The 18,963-nt window shown below is 43.4% G+C and overlaps 1 protein-coding gene across 3 annotated transcripts in view; it reads left to right on the forward strand.

The window, feature by feature from the left end:
- LOC144938118 (uncharacterized) overlaps positions 1-15,618 on the forward strand; it is a 101,838-nt gene extending 86,220 nt beyond the window's left edge. For 2 of the 3 annotated variants that reach the window (XM_078865820.1, XM_078865821.1), the window contains 2 exons: positions 3,004-3,137; positions 4,166-15,618. In XM_078865820.1, coding sequence (XP_078721946.1) covers positions 3,004-3,137; positions 4,166-5,926 — 1,895 coding nt within the window. In that variant the 3' untranslated portion in view covers positions 5,927-15,618. The remainder of the gene's footprint in view (positions 1-3,003; positions 3,138-4,165) is intronic. The other variant, XR_013637815.1, reaches the window with a different exon arrangement.
- The last annotated feature ends 3,345 nt before the right edge of the window (positions 15,619-18,963 follow it).

Genomic DNA, 18,963 nt, shown 5'->3' on the forward strand with positions numbered 1-18,963 from the left:
CGGCTCTCTTACATACTCAGTGATTTTTACTTATTTTTCAACTTATACGTGAATTCGATTAAACACTTGCTGAGCACAGGCCAAAAGACCCATAATGTAAAGCGGCCAACAACAAACATCACTATAATCAAATCTGTATTAAAGCTTTCGTGACTGCAGGGATTCATCTTCTTGGTTCTTTCGGTAAAGTCACGTAGAAGGGAAATAATAAAATAATAAAAGTAAAACATAATAAAATACAATTCTCACGACGTTTCGGTCACAACGCAAGCAGCCGACCTCAGGTGAAGAACAGGTCTGTCGGAAAGACAGCGTCTGAATGAACACCACCAAGCTTGGCAGCGTATATTTAAGCTGGGTTAGGGGAGGAAGGGCACCTTGACAAAGGAATTTGCATATCAACAGATGAATAGAGCATATTTATGGAAAATGCAGATATGGGATTAGTCACTACTTGTGGAATGCGTAGGAGGTGGGTGGGTCTCAAAGTCATTATGCCCGTGCATTATGTAGGATTAGCAGCAACAAAGGGAGGAGGTAGGGTTAGCAGTAATAAAGTGAAGGAATTTTAATAGTAAGGAGCTGCAGCAGCAAACCACCACGTAAAAAACTAAAATATAAACTACATCAATATCAATATACTAAATATACTCTCCAATAAGCTGAGCTACTAACAGTAATTCTAGATTTGAAGCTTTCGTGACTGCAAGGATTCATACTCTTAGTTTTTTCGGTAAAGTCACGTAGGTAAAATTAATAAAAATAAAACAATAAAAATCACGACGTTTCGGAGGCAACACAAGCTTCCGTCTTCAGGTGAAACCGTCACAGCAAAATATCTATACCTTATATAGTGGTTAAGGGGGGAGGAGCCAGGAAGGGCAGCGGGGGAGGAGGAGTTGTGAAGTGGTCAATTACTGCTTTTGTTATACTGCTGGGTGGGTAAATGAATTAGATACGATTAAGCCGCTCTTTGTTATGCTGTTTGTGCGCAAGTCACTGTGGGATGAATGGACTCGTGGTCAGGGACGTGTTGCGCAAGTATCTGTGGATGTACATAATAGAAAAGGAGCGGAAATGCCCATGTTTTTACCAGTGTTGGCTGACAATAAAGAGTACTGTTAAACGTTAGGGATGTTAACACTCGGTGAAGTAAAATAGTGCCTGTCAGATAAGATGGTCCAAAAATGTGTAATTAAATATTTTTTGCATGGTTGATAACATCTTTCCAATGATTACTAAGTTTGTACCCATCATCACGGTTGAAATTATGTCTGTGTTTGTATATCTGAATGGCTTCGTGTACAAACCTTTGATGGTAGCCAGAAGGCTTGCAGAGCACCTTAGTCTCGAAGAAAACAATCTCATGAGAGCCCACCGAGTTGTAGCAATGACCGGCAACGGTGGACGACTCAATTTTGCCGTGTTTCAAATCTGACTTGTGCTCGCGGACACGATCAGAGACATGACGTTTCGTTTCCCCAATGTAACAGTCACCACAGCTGCAACTCAGTTTATAGACTCCAGGGTATTGCAAGTCAGGGATGACATCCTTCACAGTCAGGGATGACATCCTTCACTGGAATTAGATCACGGATTTTATGTACTGTACTGAATCGGACTTGGATCTTATGTTTGTTTAGAATTTTGTGACCACCAGTCCATTCATCCCACAGTGACTTGCGCACAAACAGTATAACAAAGAGCGGCTTAATCATATCTAATTCATTTACCCACCCAGCAGCATAACAAAAGCAGTAATTGACCACTTCCCAACTCCTCCTCCCCCGCTGCCCTTCCTGGCTCCTCCCCCCTTAACCACTATATAAGGTACAGATATTTTGCTGTGACGGTTTCACCTGAAGACGGAAGCTTGTGTTGCCTCCGAAACGTCGTGATTTTTATTGTTTTAGTTTTATTAATTTTACCTACGTGACTTTACCGAAAGAACTAAGACTACTAACAGTAAGTCATACATTACAATTCTATGTCCCAAAAAATATACTATGCCTCCAGCTAAACTTTTTCCTTACATCACACGGATCTACCCCGTACTATATACTGCCATAGACAAATCCAACATTAAATTATATACTGCATTACTATACCACCCTATACCTTAGACTATACATTGTAATTTATTATATATTACAATGTATAGTCTAAGGTATGGGGTGGTATATATAATTTAATGTTGGGTTTGTATATGGCAGTATATAGTACAGACCTGTTCTTCACCTGAGGACGGCTGCTTGTGTTGTGGCCGAAACGTCGTGAGAATTGTATTTTATTACGTAAAATTTTTATTCTTTTATTATTTCCCTACTACGTGACTTTACCGAAAGAACCAAGAAGATAAATCTGTACTAGTTCAGGAGTTATAACGTTTGTTGAATTAAGTGAGGTTTACATGAGAAGTCGGGAAAAGGGATGATGGGAGGGAATTCCAAAGTGGAGCAGTGTAAAGGAAGAAGCAGAAGGAGAAGCGTAGTGACCTGCAGTGTGGCAAGTAGGTGGTTTCGTGAGTGGGTAGGTGGGTGTGATGTGAGCTGAACTGTGGTTGTTGAACAGTGTTGATTAAAAATAAAAAATAAACTGGCAGACCCAAGTCCTTATAATGGGTGTTGTAATTAATGTGTCAAATTCACGGGAAAAATAACAATGTATGCATCATAACAATAACAATATAGTAGCAATGAAAGAGTGATGAGGAGGTGACTGACTGACAGTGAGCGTGTGACTTTAGTGAATCGGTGAGTGTCGGATCACAAATCGCCCTGAACTGCTTTACATTGCATTCTATCAAGTGCAGCGAGGCAGGAACTTGGCTCTCTCTACCCCAGATAATCATCACTGCTCAATATTCCCCACAGCGAGTAGCAAAAGGCATCAGCTTGAGAGAAGAAACGCTCGGCACATGTCCTGGCACGGGGACACCACGAATCCACGGACGCATTTCCCTGGGGGGGCCTGCCATGTTTTCATCGCCCGTTTCTCATGCAGAGTCCCATTCGGGCCACACGGAAGTGGGCATGTCGGACGCGACGTCGGGGAGCCACACACGCTCCCAGAGCATCGTGAGCACCATGTTCTCGGAGGCCTGGCGGCGTGGCACTCAGATAGAGGAACAGAGCAAGGTGAGCTGCTTGCTCTTGAGCCCTGCATTGGAATTTCGCAGCCATTAACGGCACGTGTTGAAGTAGTTACAGTGCCTTAGGTGACTCGCAATCATCAGGTTCACATCCGGGTTTGAGGGGTGGTCATCTTGGCCCATCATCTCTCGGGGGGGTTGTTGATGTTGTTGATGCTGTTGATGCGAACATTCATCTTTTTGTTGTTAATGTTGATATATCATTCTTGTTGATGTTCTTTTGTGATATGTCAATTAGTTAAATTACTGTTATGTCATTATTATTGTCTATGTTGTGATTGAGAGCAGGCCAGAGAGGAATTCACTTTAGTTATATTCCTCGCAAATGTGTGGCTAGTGCTTGTATATAGATAACTGTATATACAGCTCGAATGGCTCCAGCATGTCAGCTGTATTTACTCTCCAACAATGATTAGGGATAGTGCTTTTACACTTCCTGGTCTTAATAAGCACACCTGAGATTTCCTACACAATATATACATCGGGCGTTGCACCTTATCTCGCTGCATTGCAGCTTAGATAATTGGAATATTTAAAAAGGTCTCCATTGTTTTGGTAAAATTTCTGGCTTACCCGAATCCAACTCTGTGAGACTTTGCTGTAGGTCCTGTGTGTGTGTGTGTAAGGCCCTTGGCTTGCTGCTGCTCATCAATGTCTCTTGAGCTGAAACTCAGTTGTGAGTTAAAAAAGCTTTGTCGTAGTTTGCTCAATATATTGCAAGCATTTTAATGTTTAATTATCTTTTTCGTTTAACATTCCTATGTGTGTACTTGTATATTACAAGGAATGAATCAGTATTTGCTCTCAAATTAAAACTCCTTAGGCGAGCACTGATTTTGGAATAGCTGTAGTGTAATAAATATTCATAATAATTAGTATATGATTAGATTGGCACATATCAGTTGCTGCAATTGTGAATGTTCATGGCATTTTCAACTACAATTGGGTTTTACGTTGAATGTAACGTGGACACATGTATCTGAATGCTAACCTATCCCCTTGTTTCCTTAACAGGAGAGGCATGCAAAAGCTGAGGGTGACAGCAAGGCGAATGCCATTCCACCTCCCCCTCTGTCAGGATTGAAACCTCCTTTTCAAAACTGTAGCATCCCTTCAGTTCTCCCACCCACCCACCCCGACTCTCTACATCTGTCGATAGGACCTTTACCACCACCTCCCCCTCCACTGCCAGCGAGCTTCACTAAGCTGCCAGGAGTTCAGGCGATGCCTCTACCCCCACCACCTCCATCTATGCCAACATTGTCTCAGCCACCAGTGAAACTTGCTGCTCCTGCCCAGGTGATTAACTACTCTGTTAAACTGTCCACATCGGCTGTGAATACCTCCCACATACCTCCTGTGGCACTGCCAGGCCATGCATTGTCAACACAACCAATCCCTCCTCAACTGCCACCGTTTCCCGCGGTAACTCAGCCTGCAGTCAAAGCCTGCAAAACACAGCCACCAGTGCAGATGTCTGCATGCCAGGCCCCACCTCCTCCACCCCCACCTCCTCCACCCCCACCTCCTCCACCCCCACCTCCTCCACCTGCTAATGCCTACCCTCTGGCAGCACACTCACAGCTTGGCCTCAGTGCTCGATTCCCCACTCCAGTCAGCAACAACCATTCCACGTTTCCACTTAGCCCGCCAAGACCAGATGAGGATTTTCCACCTCCGCCTCTGGCTTCTGACACACAAAAGGGCTTCCTACCCTTTCCCCCTCCACTGCCCCCTCCTAAACAAATCCCACATCACCTGCTTCCCACTAGCATCCCTGGGGAGAGAGTGCCCAGTTCACCCTCGCATGGGGCTTCACCACGCTCTGGCAAGAGGCCGCCTCCTACCCCACAACGGAATTCTAGTGTCAAGGAATCAAGAGCGGGCGTGGCATCTGCAGGGGAGAGAATGGGTGTGACCGACACCGAGCAAACGTCAATGAGCAGTGCTCCCTCCACACAGGCCAAGCCTGGGAAGTTGAACTTTGCAGCAAGGAATATTCCTATCGTCTTCCCACCACCTGGGAGCAAGCTCAAGTCTGCTGTGACGTCTCCTGAGCTGCCGCCCCCTCCACCTCCAGAGGAGGCAGACTTTCCTCCGCCGCCATTTATTAACGTAGATTGCTTACCCCCCCCTCCAGAGCTGCCTCTTCATGCAAAGCAGCCCTCAGGGCCCCCAGCAACAATGCCCAAGCCACCACCCGTGCACATGCCTCAGGCCTCCAAAGTGGCCTGCGGTCAAGAAAGTCCTCTCCGCAAACAAGCCGCCCCCTCCAGCCACGAGGGACCAGCTCCGTCCCCGCCCAAACCCTCCTCTACCAAGGCAGCTTTTTCACAGAAAAAAGTGGCACCGCCCACGCTGCCCAAACGCAGCGACAGCACACGGCTCTCTGGACAGGCAGATGCCCCGGGCTCTCCACCAGTGCTCGTGGCGGAAGCCCTTGATGCATCCAACCCAGGAGCCCCGGGTAGTCCCAGCGCCCTCTCGGCCGCCTCGCCATCGAGCTCTCCGGGCCGGCCAGGTGGTCTGGCACAGGCCAGTTTCATCGCCGATCTCAATCGCACCTTAAAGCGCAAGTCCCTGAAGCAGCACGTGGGCTCGCCCATGCATGGGCCGGATGACACGACCCTGCCACCGCCACCGGCGGAGCTCCTGAGGGAGCCCGACAGCCCGTCGGTCTCTCCCGGTGTCTCGAGGTACGCCACGTTGCGCCGAGCAGCGGCGCCGCCACCGCCCCCCAAACGGGACAACAGCACCCGCCTCACGCACGACTAGGGTGCAAGCGTCGTTACGCGCCGAGCTTCTTACACGACCAGAGTGCGAGTGTCTTTTCGGGCTGAGCCGCATGCGATGCTTGCTCCGGTGGGGAGTGGTGCGCACGTGCACACAAGTGACGCGGGAGACTCGTGGCCTCTGCATGAACGTCATACGCGCCGTAACTCAGGCAACGGATGTACGCATCATCCCAGTGTTTGCCTCTCCCTGTACAGTGCGTCGGTGCTGAAGTAAGTCGTGAATTTCTCTTTGCTCATTCTGTCATCACTCATGTCAGTTCGCTGCAGTAACCAGAGACCAACCATGCATCCAAACAGACCTTCCAGTTCTATTTGTCATCGCTTGCGTTAAGGGAATTCACATGTCAATTGTTTTATGTGTGTCCATACACCTATGCATGGTTTTAATGACAAAGCTTAATGAAGTGAATTGCACAGCTGTACAATTCGAAGGGTAATGGGGAAATTATATAAAAGGAATACAGTTCATTCTTGTTACATTAATCCCAGCATTTATTTGCAAAGTTGAAATACAGATCTTAATTTAAAGCTTTTGTGACTGCAGGAATTCATATTCTTTGGGTCTTTCGGTAAAGCCACGTAGATATAAAAATTATTTTTAAAAAGTTTTATGACGATTGCTTGTGTTTCGATCGAAACGTCGTGATATTTTGTATTATTTTTCTATCTATGTGGCTTTACCGAAAGACCCAAAGAATATTTAAATACAAAGCTCAAATACAATTTACATTGTCACTAGTCATTGCTCGCCCAAGATTTGTATTTTGGCAACATGTTTCGGGAGCATTCGATAAGCGCTATCCAAAGGTTATTGTTTCACAATATACCCCCTTAAACAGCGAGGCATTGTCCAAACCACTGAATCCAAACGTTTTTTTAAACGTGCATTGAAATGTAAAACACGCATTATCCAGTAGGCCTTCGAAGGCAGTGATCACATGGTAGATGCGTTTATTGTTGAGGGCACAGAAATCGGTATACTGATCATAAGGCTGCGTTCACGGCACGGCACATTTCAAGTGCAGCAACGTTCCACGTGCTGTCTCGTAAAACCTGCCTAAGGTCTTAAATGTCTTGCGTGTGGTTTGCGATTATGTAGTTGAGCTAAACTAGCCTTCAACTAAATTTAACTATTTTGAGTAATACTCTGTAATCCCTTGTCTTCACTTATGATACGGATAGTAGTTCACTCATTTTTATTTTAAACCAAAGATTATAAGGCTGTACATATTAGCCAAAGAGGTATCTTCATTTGGGATTTTTTGTTACTGATTTTATCAAATACAAGTAAATGATAAACAAACACTGTTTGGACTCAAACACAGCAGATTTAAAAACAACACTTTTTATAATTACGTTAACTTTTAGACTCAAGTAAAACGATTGCAATGTCCTGGATACCCTATTGTGTTGTGGTAATTGCAAATAATTTCGGTGGCTGCGTGAGAGACCGTTCTGTGAACGTGCCGCGTGTAAACCAGACCTGTTTAAACATGGAATGAGGAAGTACTTTGTACTCGCATTATCATCTAATTTCTCACTGTTTCTTTTATTTCTTCATATAATTTCATGGCAAAATCAGGAGGCACGCTGGTGTCAGCCATATTAGAAGTGCAATGCCTCGCTTGCAATATTTTGTCCCTATTTTTAATCCACAGGAATCATTCACATCGGCAGGGCATTACGATGGTGGAATGATGTTACTGTGATGAGTCCTAAAACCAATGTCCTTCCAGCGAAATCGCACCGCTCCACATTAATGTCGTGGGTGCTGATTGTGACTATAGGTGAGCAGAATTATCATGCAATTACCCATGCGCGTAACCACTTTAGTTGACAAAACTAAATGCAGGATATCGAATGCATTTTAAAATAGGATGATTTCGTCACAGTCTGATCGTGTAGTGTGCCAGACCTCAGGGCTTGTGGCAGCATGAGCAGCGATTTGTTATGGGGTCGGCAGCAGGAATTAAATTGTCATCATCATATAATTTATTTCACCTCAATGCCATTAGCTCCTCATCTACCATCATTATCTTATCACTGTCAGCTCTTCTGATATAAGCATCAGCTGTAGTGTCTCCATCTGGTGAATGCAGTCTCAAGCTGCTGCCATTCTGCTAAGCGATGGTTCCATCTCGCTCATTAGGAACTGACCTCGTTGTTCCATCTGCTGCACAGTGGTTATCTTCACATGTATTATCTCCTTGGGCTGCCATTCAATCTCTATACTCATCCAGGCGTACCTCAGAGTGAGCACAGACACCACAAGGGGGTTTCATTTCATAGAAATGTTGGAAAGAGATTTTCACGAATTTCATGGTGATATGAAACTGACTTTAATCATTTCAAAAATATATTTTTTGTATTTTTTTTTAAGATTTCTACGAAAGGTCATTGAAGATGTCTCTCTCTTTCCAATTGTAATACGTTTCTTGTCGTAGTAAATTGTACAAAATTTTGCTAGTGCCATGGTGACGCAGCGCTGAGTCGAGACAGGAGTTACCCAGCCAGTCTGCATGGCAATCGCTCGCTATTAAAAAATACACACATACTACATGTCAACTAACATCGTTTTTTGTTTTGCTTACGGTTAGATAGTAGACAACGTTGTGTTCATCTGAAATATTGAAAATACTCTAAGTTATTTAAATACAATTAATGCCATTTATATCAGGTATTTATGGTGATTACATATCCTTAATGATGGCCTTCATTGTTTATTTGTAACTTCAATTGAGTAAAACTTGTTTTTAAGAATGCATGTCAGACAAAATACTGTTCTATATATTTTTTTATAACACAATAGCAACGTGAAGACAAAACTAGTGGCCTACAATGTATTTTCAGTTTCAATTTAATGGCATGCATTAGAGAAATTGTCTTTTAACTGAATCTTCACAACACATTTCCATCCAGCAGTGGCATATACATGAAATTTAAGGTTTATAAAAATTCTACAAGATAAATGAAGTATGCAGGCATTAAATCACCCCACATGAAACTGCAGCATTAATGGCATGTTTATCAACCATCAATTCATGAAAATTTCACATTCTTTTTTTTACTCTGTCAAAATGTCAAATAATACATTGTGACACCACAAAGTGTGTAAGGTATATACGGAGGCACCGTGTAGAGTTGTTATTGGTTGAGTGGAAACTTGTATCGGTGAAAGTCTCCCTCAAATTGCAGAATCCGGCATTGTACAAGGATCATTAGACTTCCATAATAGAGGTTATTTTGGGTTAGATCGCGTAAATATTAATGTGTCGTTAAACCAGCCACCACCACCAGACACAGGCCATTAGTAAGGTTTGTCTCGTAAACAAAACGTGCAAATTAGTTACTAGTTCAGCACACCGATGTGTTGGAGAGTCGAGCCACAATTCTGGCTGTCGCTTGATGAGGCTGGTTGTAATTACCGGCAAAACTTTGTACTTGAATTGTAAATATTGTGGGTTTACTCTCCAACACACCGGTGTGACAAACTGTACAAACTAGCCTTTTGCCCGTCTTAAGGACGGGTGTATTGCAGTAAATCTGATACTTGCTAGTGATAAGCAGACCGCGAGGTGCTATTCATTGCATTAACGCGTGTGCAATTTGTAAGGGTGCGGTGACACAGACCTATTTCATTTTAAGGTTATAATCTCTTGTTCATCATGATGTCCTTTTTACTTTGATGTCTCAATAGCGTTACGGAGATCGCGTGACGTGAGGGTTCTGCCTTTGTAGTGAGGGTTGTGAGTTGACGCCGAGGAGTGGGGGGGGCAGGCGCCTTGGCCCCCCATGTGGAGTGACGTCAGCCGCTAATTATTATGATTGGGGGGGGTGTCCATTTGGAGGACGTCAACTGCTCATGAATATTAACGAGGGGGGCTGGTCGATGTGGAGTGACGTCACGAGCATTAAGGACAGACATTCCTGGGTGATAATAGTAGGTATTGGCTGAGTTGGGTGGTGGCGGGTTTAACAACACGATCTAACGCAAAAACCTCTTATGGATAATATTGGTTGCGAAAGCCTACGTGTTAAGTTGACATTATTAGACTTGACACAAGCTTCGATTTTTTTTGTGGAATTGATACTGAAGTCTTAAAATATTTACATCACTGACTGGTGTCTGTACAATAGGCTCAGACACATTTTGCTCCCAAACATCAAATTGCAGTGAAGTGATCAATTGTGTTGATGTAATGATTGTTGTTGGTCCAGCTGTTCATAAACATCCAGGGCATTGGTAATGTCACTGGCTCTTCAGTAGCGTTAACATTTTATACGCGTGATATTCTGGCATCTTTTTCATGTTTAGATAGTGGTCTCGGGTGTTAGTACGAGTGCACTCTTTTTTAGTGGAATATTTTAGAGGCTGAAAGAGTGTGTCAAGGTTCAGAATGGAGTTCTGATGCCCTAGTTTATATCGGTGGTCGGCAATCACCTCTCTCTGACTTAAATGATCGCTACTGAGCTGTATTGAAGAATGGGGGAAATTAGTTTCGACGCTGTTGTCATTGGGCACCGTAATTAATTTTAGTGCTAGAATGTATAAATAGTTGAGGCACCAATGTATTAATTAAATTGTGTTGCAATAGCAACTGTGACGTGAGATGGGATACTTGAACTCGGGATTGGTTCAGGTGGATAATAAAGCCTTGTGCTTTAGGGGATCGAGTGCAAGGTGCACTTGGTATGCACACGTGTCACTGAGCACCTCAATGTAACTGGGGGAGTCATGAGTACAGGATTTTAAAACGATACTCCCACAGGAATTGTCAGATGCATTAATCCATATTTAAGGTATTTGGTACTAATCTGCTATGATTTTTGGTGGCTTATTGTAAGTGTTCCTTACATAACGGGCATACCAGTCTTTCACAGATTCGCAACCCCATTGCACTCCACCACAGACTGCCACTCCATACCTGCCAGTTGTCTTCAATGAAATATAAAGTGAAACACGACTCATTGCGCATATATCCCATTGATGAAATTGGAGAGTAAGATCTCGTTGAGTATAACAGTTAGAATTTGTTAGGCCCATATGTGCACAGCAGCTCACACTGTGTGAAACCAAACTGAAGCCTGCGGCAGGTGCCCTTCACTATGGCAACCACAATTTATATACAACTCACAAATGTAACCAACTTAGTTGACCTTGCACTTTAACATTGCAGAGATGAACACGTGACGTCCTCTTGTACAAATAATGGAAAAGACCTGGGTGCCCAAGGTTCTGATCGTGTGTGTGCTGGCCAATCTAATGATTTCCTGTTTTTCGATATCTCACAAGGTAGGACGTGTTGGCCTCTGATAGCTCTGCACCATCAATGATGGTTCTCCCAACTTCACCACGACCGCAACAGTGGTGTGCGGCTTTTAAGAGGGCAGAGCAGTGGATGTACTACAGCAGTGACTCATTACTATCTCAAAACTTTTGACACGTATCACTATACCTGTTTGGCTTTTAGAGGGCGTCAAGACATTGACTTGATAATGGCACCGGATCCTAAGCCTGTCACCCCCATGCAAATCTTGCTGTGTGCTTGTGAGAGAATCTGTGCTTTGTTATTTTTTATCCTTTTTGACTTTCTAATGTGATGCTTTAAAGTTTTTGAAAAAAGTCCATGGGGTGGTACTGAATAAGAGATAATGTTTGTCTTGCATCCCACCATATGTAAAAAAGAGAAACACCATTGGGTTCCATCAAAAATGGGAAAATTGGATGCAGGAGATCTTGGGACCGAGTTTAAATGTTCATGGCTTATACTAGTGATGTCGGGGCATATGTCTAAAGAGAGGGCTTGTGAAGGATGTGTTTGGGAATTCCCAACAATCGCATGTTTTTTCAAACCGAGCTGTCAGCAAGCCTTCAACTCTGCCCTCATGGCACATAAAGACTGGAACTTATCAGACATCACAACTAGTTTTGATGAATACAGGAATCCCCCCGCTATATATAAGGGTTGCGTTCCTGGGAAATGCTACTCAACTCGAAATTACTTAAAGCGGACTCATTTCCCATCGACGTAATTTTTAAATGGCGGGTTGTGTTCCTAGCTGACAATTTTGGGAGAGAAATACGTGACTAAATGTCGTGAAGTGCACACAAATGCATATGATTATAGGTTAATATACATATTAACTAATAAATAATACAAATAACTAGGTAAAACTTGCAAGATATGGTTAAGAAGCTTGCTGATCGATGGGCAGCAGTGGTAGAGTTTTGCAGATGAAGGGGCAGGTTCACCGGCCTATTCATCTGATGATGAAGCTGGAGCCACGGGAATGTCCACCAGAAATGAAGCTGCCTCTCCTCTGGGCTCTTCTCCGGACCATCTGGCTCGATTGCAGAACGGTGAACAAGTCTGTCCAAAGACAGCTGGATATCATTTATCTTCTGCTGCTGCTGGTACAGCTTCGTGTAGCAGTAAATGGCACTGGTCAATGTTCATGGTGGTATCGTTTCATTGGCCTCTTCCTCAGCTCGTTCCAGCTGTACCAGATCATTTGACAGCTCCTCATCATTGCACAATCTTTCATGCGAAACATTACACTTGTAAGGAAATGTGTTCCCTAAGCAGCCACGTATCGGCGAAACAACGCAAATTTCGTCAAAATATAGCGGGGGATTCTTGTAACAGCGTGACAACGTGATAAAAAGCTGTTGAGATATTAATGTAATCAATGTGCAGGTTGCTTTCAAGAAATGTAGACCCTGATTCCCATCATAAAGTTCACCATACATCTTTGTTAATTTTGCCCTCTGTTGGCTGTTTTTTCCATGTTATACTGGAAAATGTCCGAAGCATCACCGCTTCCTTGTCAATAGTAATTACCTGCAAGGTCAAGTTAAAAGGGCACGCCAAAGCTGAGCAAGGGTCACGGAGCCAGCAATGGGTCGGTAATGCAGTTATGTTTATCCAGCAGAATGTGTGGACCTATGTGATGTATCAACGGAATGCTGCCTCGATAACATTCTCATCCATTTCTTGGAGGAAACTGACGGGTCATTATTTAGGGGAACCTGGAACTGGTAAACTGTTTAGTCATACCCTTAGCTGCTGTTGTGATGCTGACACTATTAAAACGTTATAAAATCACCCACTGACACCCTGTCTTGTGGGTGTGGTGGTGTTATTTAGTGCACCAGGGACTGGAAGGTAGGGTTGGTTGATCTCATTGAGTTAATGTGTTGTGCTTCCTAGGTTAGTAGAGTAAACTCTATCTGTGAGGGTAAGGTTCTTGAAAACGCTGCAGAATCCGCGCATGCATAAACCTTGCTCATTTGGGAAAAATTGGGTTACGTTCCTGGTACGAGTGGACATGGTAAATGTTTAATAACAATGGCTACAATAAATACATTATAAAGAACACTTTAATAACTTTTTATGATGATTTGACGATGATGGAGGTGGTGGTGATGGTGAGGAATTCAGGAGGATAACTCCTCGGGAGATCCAAGTGTTTGATAACAACGCCCACACAGTTATCATTTTAGCACTGGGGAGCGATAACCGCAAACACTTTCCCTGATTGCAATCACGTTCTTTTTAATGGACTTCACAGTCGACTCATAACAAAATATATAAACGAGTCGACTAAGTATATATAAAGTAAAAATGTACAAGAGCAGGATTACTGTGACACTGAGAACTCAGCAGGCAGCAGAGGAGTTGTGCTTAATCTTCGCAGACAGTTTCTAGCGTAACATGTACAGTACTGTACTATAGTAACATTCTGCGTGCTTGCAGACCACCCACACCGACGTGGGTGGTCTGTCAGCACTCCGTACACTCGCGAACACTGGAGTCCGGCGGGTAGCGAATAGGGAATTAGTATACATTTAGTAACTCGTGAATATGCAAAACTCGCGAATCCAGAACTCGCACATCGCAAGGGTTGACTGTACAGAAAGTAGGTTACTGTCCTTTATATAGATGTTACTGTTGTGTAGAGTCAGGTTTCATACAATACTAAACAATTGGTCAAGAGTTTAAATGAAGGACGTTCAAGTAAAACCTACTTATTGTTACTGTTGCAGATATTCATAATGCTGAAATGCTAATACTGTTTTTGTCATTCATAATCTTATTAGAAATATTGGAAGTAATGTGAGTATTCACAACCACTACATTTTAGGTCATGTATTTTGGTGGCTGGGGTAATTCCAAGGGCTTATTACGATGACCGTTAGCCTCATTCAGCTGGGAGAGGGCAGCAGCGCTGGCTACGTGGTTGCATTGGACAACAAAAGCTCAGTAGCAGTTAGGTAATCGTTTTATGGAGATGTCAGCATGCGCCACAAGAGCTATGGTAACGGAGTGTAGTTCACGCCTCATTTTGACTGCACCTTTCCGTTTTCATCACCGTTTTCCAAGATGGGGAATTAAGGCCTGTAGTCGCTGAAATATGCCAAATGTGGGTTTGAGTGTTTTACACCTACATTTAACTATCCTTATTTTCTATGAGAAGGTTAATGCATATGGATAACAATGTCTGCACAGTGCACGAGCATGCATGTGACCGAGAATGATCTCCATTTAAATTTTGACTTCAAACTTCCGTGAATGCAGGAATTCATTTTCTATGGTTATTACAGTAAAGTCACGTAGGTAGAAAAAAATAATAAGATAATACGAATAAAAATGTAAATAAAGTGAATAAAAATTATCACGACGTTTCGATCGCAACACAAGCAATTGTCATCAGGAGAAAAAAAGAGGGGGAAAGCTGCTGAGGCAGGCTGTTTATAAAGGTTTAGAGATGGGCAGGGCAGCTAATGTTAATGTATTGGAACCAAAGAAAGGGGCAGCCCTGTGTTATGGTGTTGAGGTGTCTTATGGGTATCAGACTGGTTAACTATGAAAAGTAATTTGGTATCTGCATATGAGCCTCCATAACCACATTGTTTATAAACATTGATGTTCTCTGCCATTATCTATCCACTGATGGATGAAGGCATCTCCGTTGCCATTCGTCATGGTCCTTGCAATGCGACCAATCCATCTCACTCCTGCACATGAGCTATGCACATCCACCTCCATCTCCACAGTAGTCCTCTCAGAAGTTGATATAGACGTATTGTAATTCCAGTAACATCTCTGAAGCCATTTGTCTACAATCAACACTTGTGTCCCAATGTTTTTGTTCTCCAGTGCAGCCCCTGGAATTGTCATGGAAAATGAGACACAAAGCATGAGAGTCGTGGACAACCAATGTATCCCCATGACCTCACAATCAAACGGTAACCAGGTGGAAGCATTCTATATTTCATGAAACTGAGCTTCTTAAGCATTAATAATTTTAAGTTGAATTTTCCATATTATGGGATACTGATGCACACAGAATGAGATATTTGCTATGCTTTCCACTTGTGAAATAAGCCTTTAAACAAATGTGTTTTTTTTTTAATTAAGTATGACATTATACGAGGCTAAATGGAGATATATGCAATATTTTACGTATTGTTTTACGTTACGTATAGTTTATCATTGTATCGCTTTTGTTAGCGATAAGGTTGGCTGCGTTTTTATGTTGCTGCATGATGTCTATGGGACTGGTCTGATTGTTGTGAGTTATAGCAGTTTAATGGCTGTTGGGTATTTTAGCTACAGTTAAACTAAGAGTATGATGTGATTTTTACATTCTCTTACAAAATAAATGCAATTGTACAAAATCTGAGTTTTGAAAGTTTTTACGACTGACTATAAATGATGCAAGACATATAAGGGGTGTATTATAGCTGGTAGATTACACTGTGTAACAATTAGTTTTTGTTCCTGGGTAGTAAGTCTTATTTTCGAATTGCTTGTGCCTCAAAAGTACAGAAAATGACTATTATTCCCCATAAACTTTGCTTTTGTGGCCAGGACAGTGATATTTCTAAATGTACCTATTTTGCAGAACATTCCAGATAGATTCAGTGCTGAATAAACTTGGAGTAACTTCTAGAACATTCTAGAACTTTCCAGTAATATAAATATTAGTATAAATACAGGGGCCTTAAGCCCACCAGTTCAGTTTAGTTCCAGCTGCCGAAGTGTATACATATCTACATTTTTCTGAGATGGCATCAAGAGGCTGCAAGCATCCGGCAGACACATTTTGCTATGTCTTTTTTATTTTTAAATGTTTTACAATTTTCAATGTTATTGAAAAAATATATCATATATGAAAAATGTTGCGAAAATCTCTTACACATTAGTCATGAGTGAAATAAATATTTTTGTAGGATGGTATAGAGGTGAAAAGAGAGCCATTAAGTTCGCTATCCCAATAATTTGGCGGGAATCCACTGACCACTCAAGCAACTGCTACTTCTGCATGATGGACCCTTCCAAACGTCGGACTGGCAAGAATGCACCTGATATGACGTATCCGGACCTTCCTTCATCCATCGCCCCATTGCCACACTGCCATGAGCTCCCCATAGCCACTCCTCCGGAGAGTGAGCAGCCATCTTTAGAAGAGGGAAGCAAGTCAGAGAGCGAGGAAGACGTAGATCCAGATGACAATTTCAGAGGTGGAGCTGAGGAGAGAAACCCATACTACCCTAACCAAAAATACCTAAAACGACTTGATCAGAGATCTTGGTCTCACCAAGTCCAATGTCGAACTTTAGACGTCTAGGCTCAAGCAGTGGAACTTGTGCGGCGTGGCCACTCAGCCCAGGGGCGCCATGCTGCGTGCATGGCTCGGCACACAGTGCAGCTGCTCAACGACCACTTCTGCGGAGGAGGAATAATGCCGTTGTAGAAGGCCACAAGATGCTGGAACTCACTTCAAAAGGCTCGATGATACAACTCTCTTTCTCTCCCCCCTCTGCTGTCTCCCGAAATGTCTCATGGTCACATTCCGCACTTGAGATGGTATCGCCCCAATATTCCAATCGTTTGGCTACCTCCCGATTCAGTCTGGAATTCATTTCCAGATCACACTCGGCATCCTGAAGGTCCTCTATCCTTAATCGTGACTCCCAAGCGTCCAATGAGAGATAAAAGTGCATCTGCACTTTCCTCTCTTATTCCATCTCTCGAGGAGCAATCCACCTGAATGCACAACCATTACCACCACCTCCATCGTCGTCAAATCATCATCATAACCAACAATAAAAATACGTTGTTCCTTATGTATAATATATTTATTGTAGTTATTATTAAACATTTACAATTTCCCCCCTATGTTAACTTGTACCAGGAACGTAACCCCATTTTTACCGTTTAACAAGGTTTCTACATTCACGAATTCGTGAGCGTTTTCAAGAACATAACCCTTGGGGGATAAAGGGTTTACCACAGGGGTACAATTAGGGAGTTCGCAGTATGTGCGATGCTTAGGTGCCCAGTCGGCCACAAGGTCCCCGGTATAGCCTTAACAAACTGTTGGGGCAAGTTCTGTTTGTGAGCACCTATGAAGGCTGGCACGGCACACGATTGGGTGGGTGGCCAGCACCACGCCCGACCGCCTTTGTCTCTCCAGTGGCGGTTCAGACAATCGCCACTGGTGTTGGCCGTGAGCGAAAATCTACCCGGGTGGCCAGGTTCATAGCACAATGCACTAACCGCTGCACCACCGTTCCCCACACAAACAAAGATCACCCCCGTGTAGCCATTAACAGAATGTTGGGGCAAGTGATGTTCGCGAGTGGCACATATTAGCGCCAGAATGCCGGTCGTGGTGGTGGTTGTGACAAGCCAGAGAGAGGGATGTTAGGGAAAGGTTACAGAGGGGGCACGGGAGAGAAGCCCAGAAACATGCGAGTCGGTTCTGGAAAGGGGGCGTGGCTGGGGCGGAGGGAGGCCACGCTGGGAGGGCTTCGGGCTGTTGTGTGGAGTGGGATCCCGTCGTGCTGCTGGAGTCTTCGTCGCCATCGACTTCTTCACCTTCTTGGCGTCGTCAGTCAGGTAGTCTGCCAGCTATCCTGACTGGGAGCTGGAGTTTATTGTGGACTTTGAAGGCTGTTCATAAATAGTGCTTCCTACTCCTAGTGTCTCCGAGTCAATCACTACACATGTTTAACTCTTGGCAATAACGGTCACAATTTGCATACATGTTAAATTATTGATAATACATAAATAATAATAATCAACAACGGTACGTCAGGAAATATATACATCTAAACTGATTTGAAGCTTTCGTGACTGCAGGAATCCATACTCTGGTTCTTTCGGTAAAGTCACGTAGGTATAAAATCAAGTAAATCACGACGTTTCGGGCGCAACACAAGCGTCCTTCATTAGGTGGGAAAGCATGATCCAATGCTGAGGCAGACTGTTTTAAAAGATTTGAAATGGGTGTAGCCCAAGGGTCATAAATAAGTGGGCGGGGCTAGTGATGTTAATGTGAGAACGAAGAGCGGCCTCCTCGACGAGGGCACAGAAGTGGCTATGTTAATGTTAAAGATTAGCATGCTAATGTAAGAACGAAGAGTGGTGCAATCCAAAGGACATGAGAGTGCAATCCAAAGGACATGTGAGCATGAGAGTGCAATGCAAAGGACATGTGAGCATGAGAGATCTAAGAGAGAGGCATAGAAAGAGACAGAGTCGTAAATAACATCTGACTTTACCTGGTTAATAACGTCCTTACAATGATTGCTCAGTTTGTACCCATCTTCTTGATTGAAGTTGTGTCTGTGTTTATATATCTGGATGGCTTCATGAACAAATCTCTGAAGGTAGCCAATAGGTTTGCAGAGTACCTCCGTCTTGGAAACATCTATTTCGTGTGAGCCCACAGCATTGAAACAATGATCAGCAACGCCAGAGGTATTGGTCCTACCGTGTTTCAGATATGCCTTATGTTCACGAACGCGGTCCGAGACATGTCGTTTCATTTCCATAATGTAACTGCTGTCGCAACCACAACTCAGTTTGTAGACACCAGGGTATTGCATGTCAGGAATCACATCCTTTACAGATGGGATTAAGTCACAGATTTTGTGTACTGTTTTGAAACGAATCTGGATCTTGTGTTTAAGATTTTGGAAATATTTTTGGTAACCTCTGCTAT

The sequence above is a fragment of the Lampetra fluviatilis genome, chromosome 21 (assembly GCF_964198595.1).
Source record: "Lampetra fluviatilis chromosome 21, kcLamFluv1.1, whole genome shotgun sequence".
NCBI classification, from domain to species: Eukaryota; Metazoa; Chordata; class Hyperoartia; order Petromyzontiformes; family Petromyzontidae; genus Lampetra; species Lampetra fluviatilis.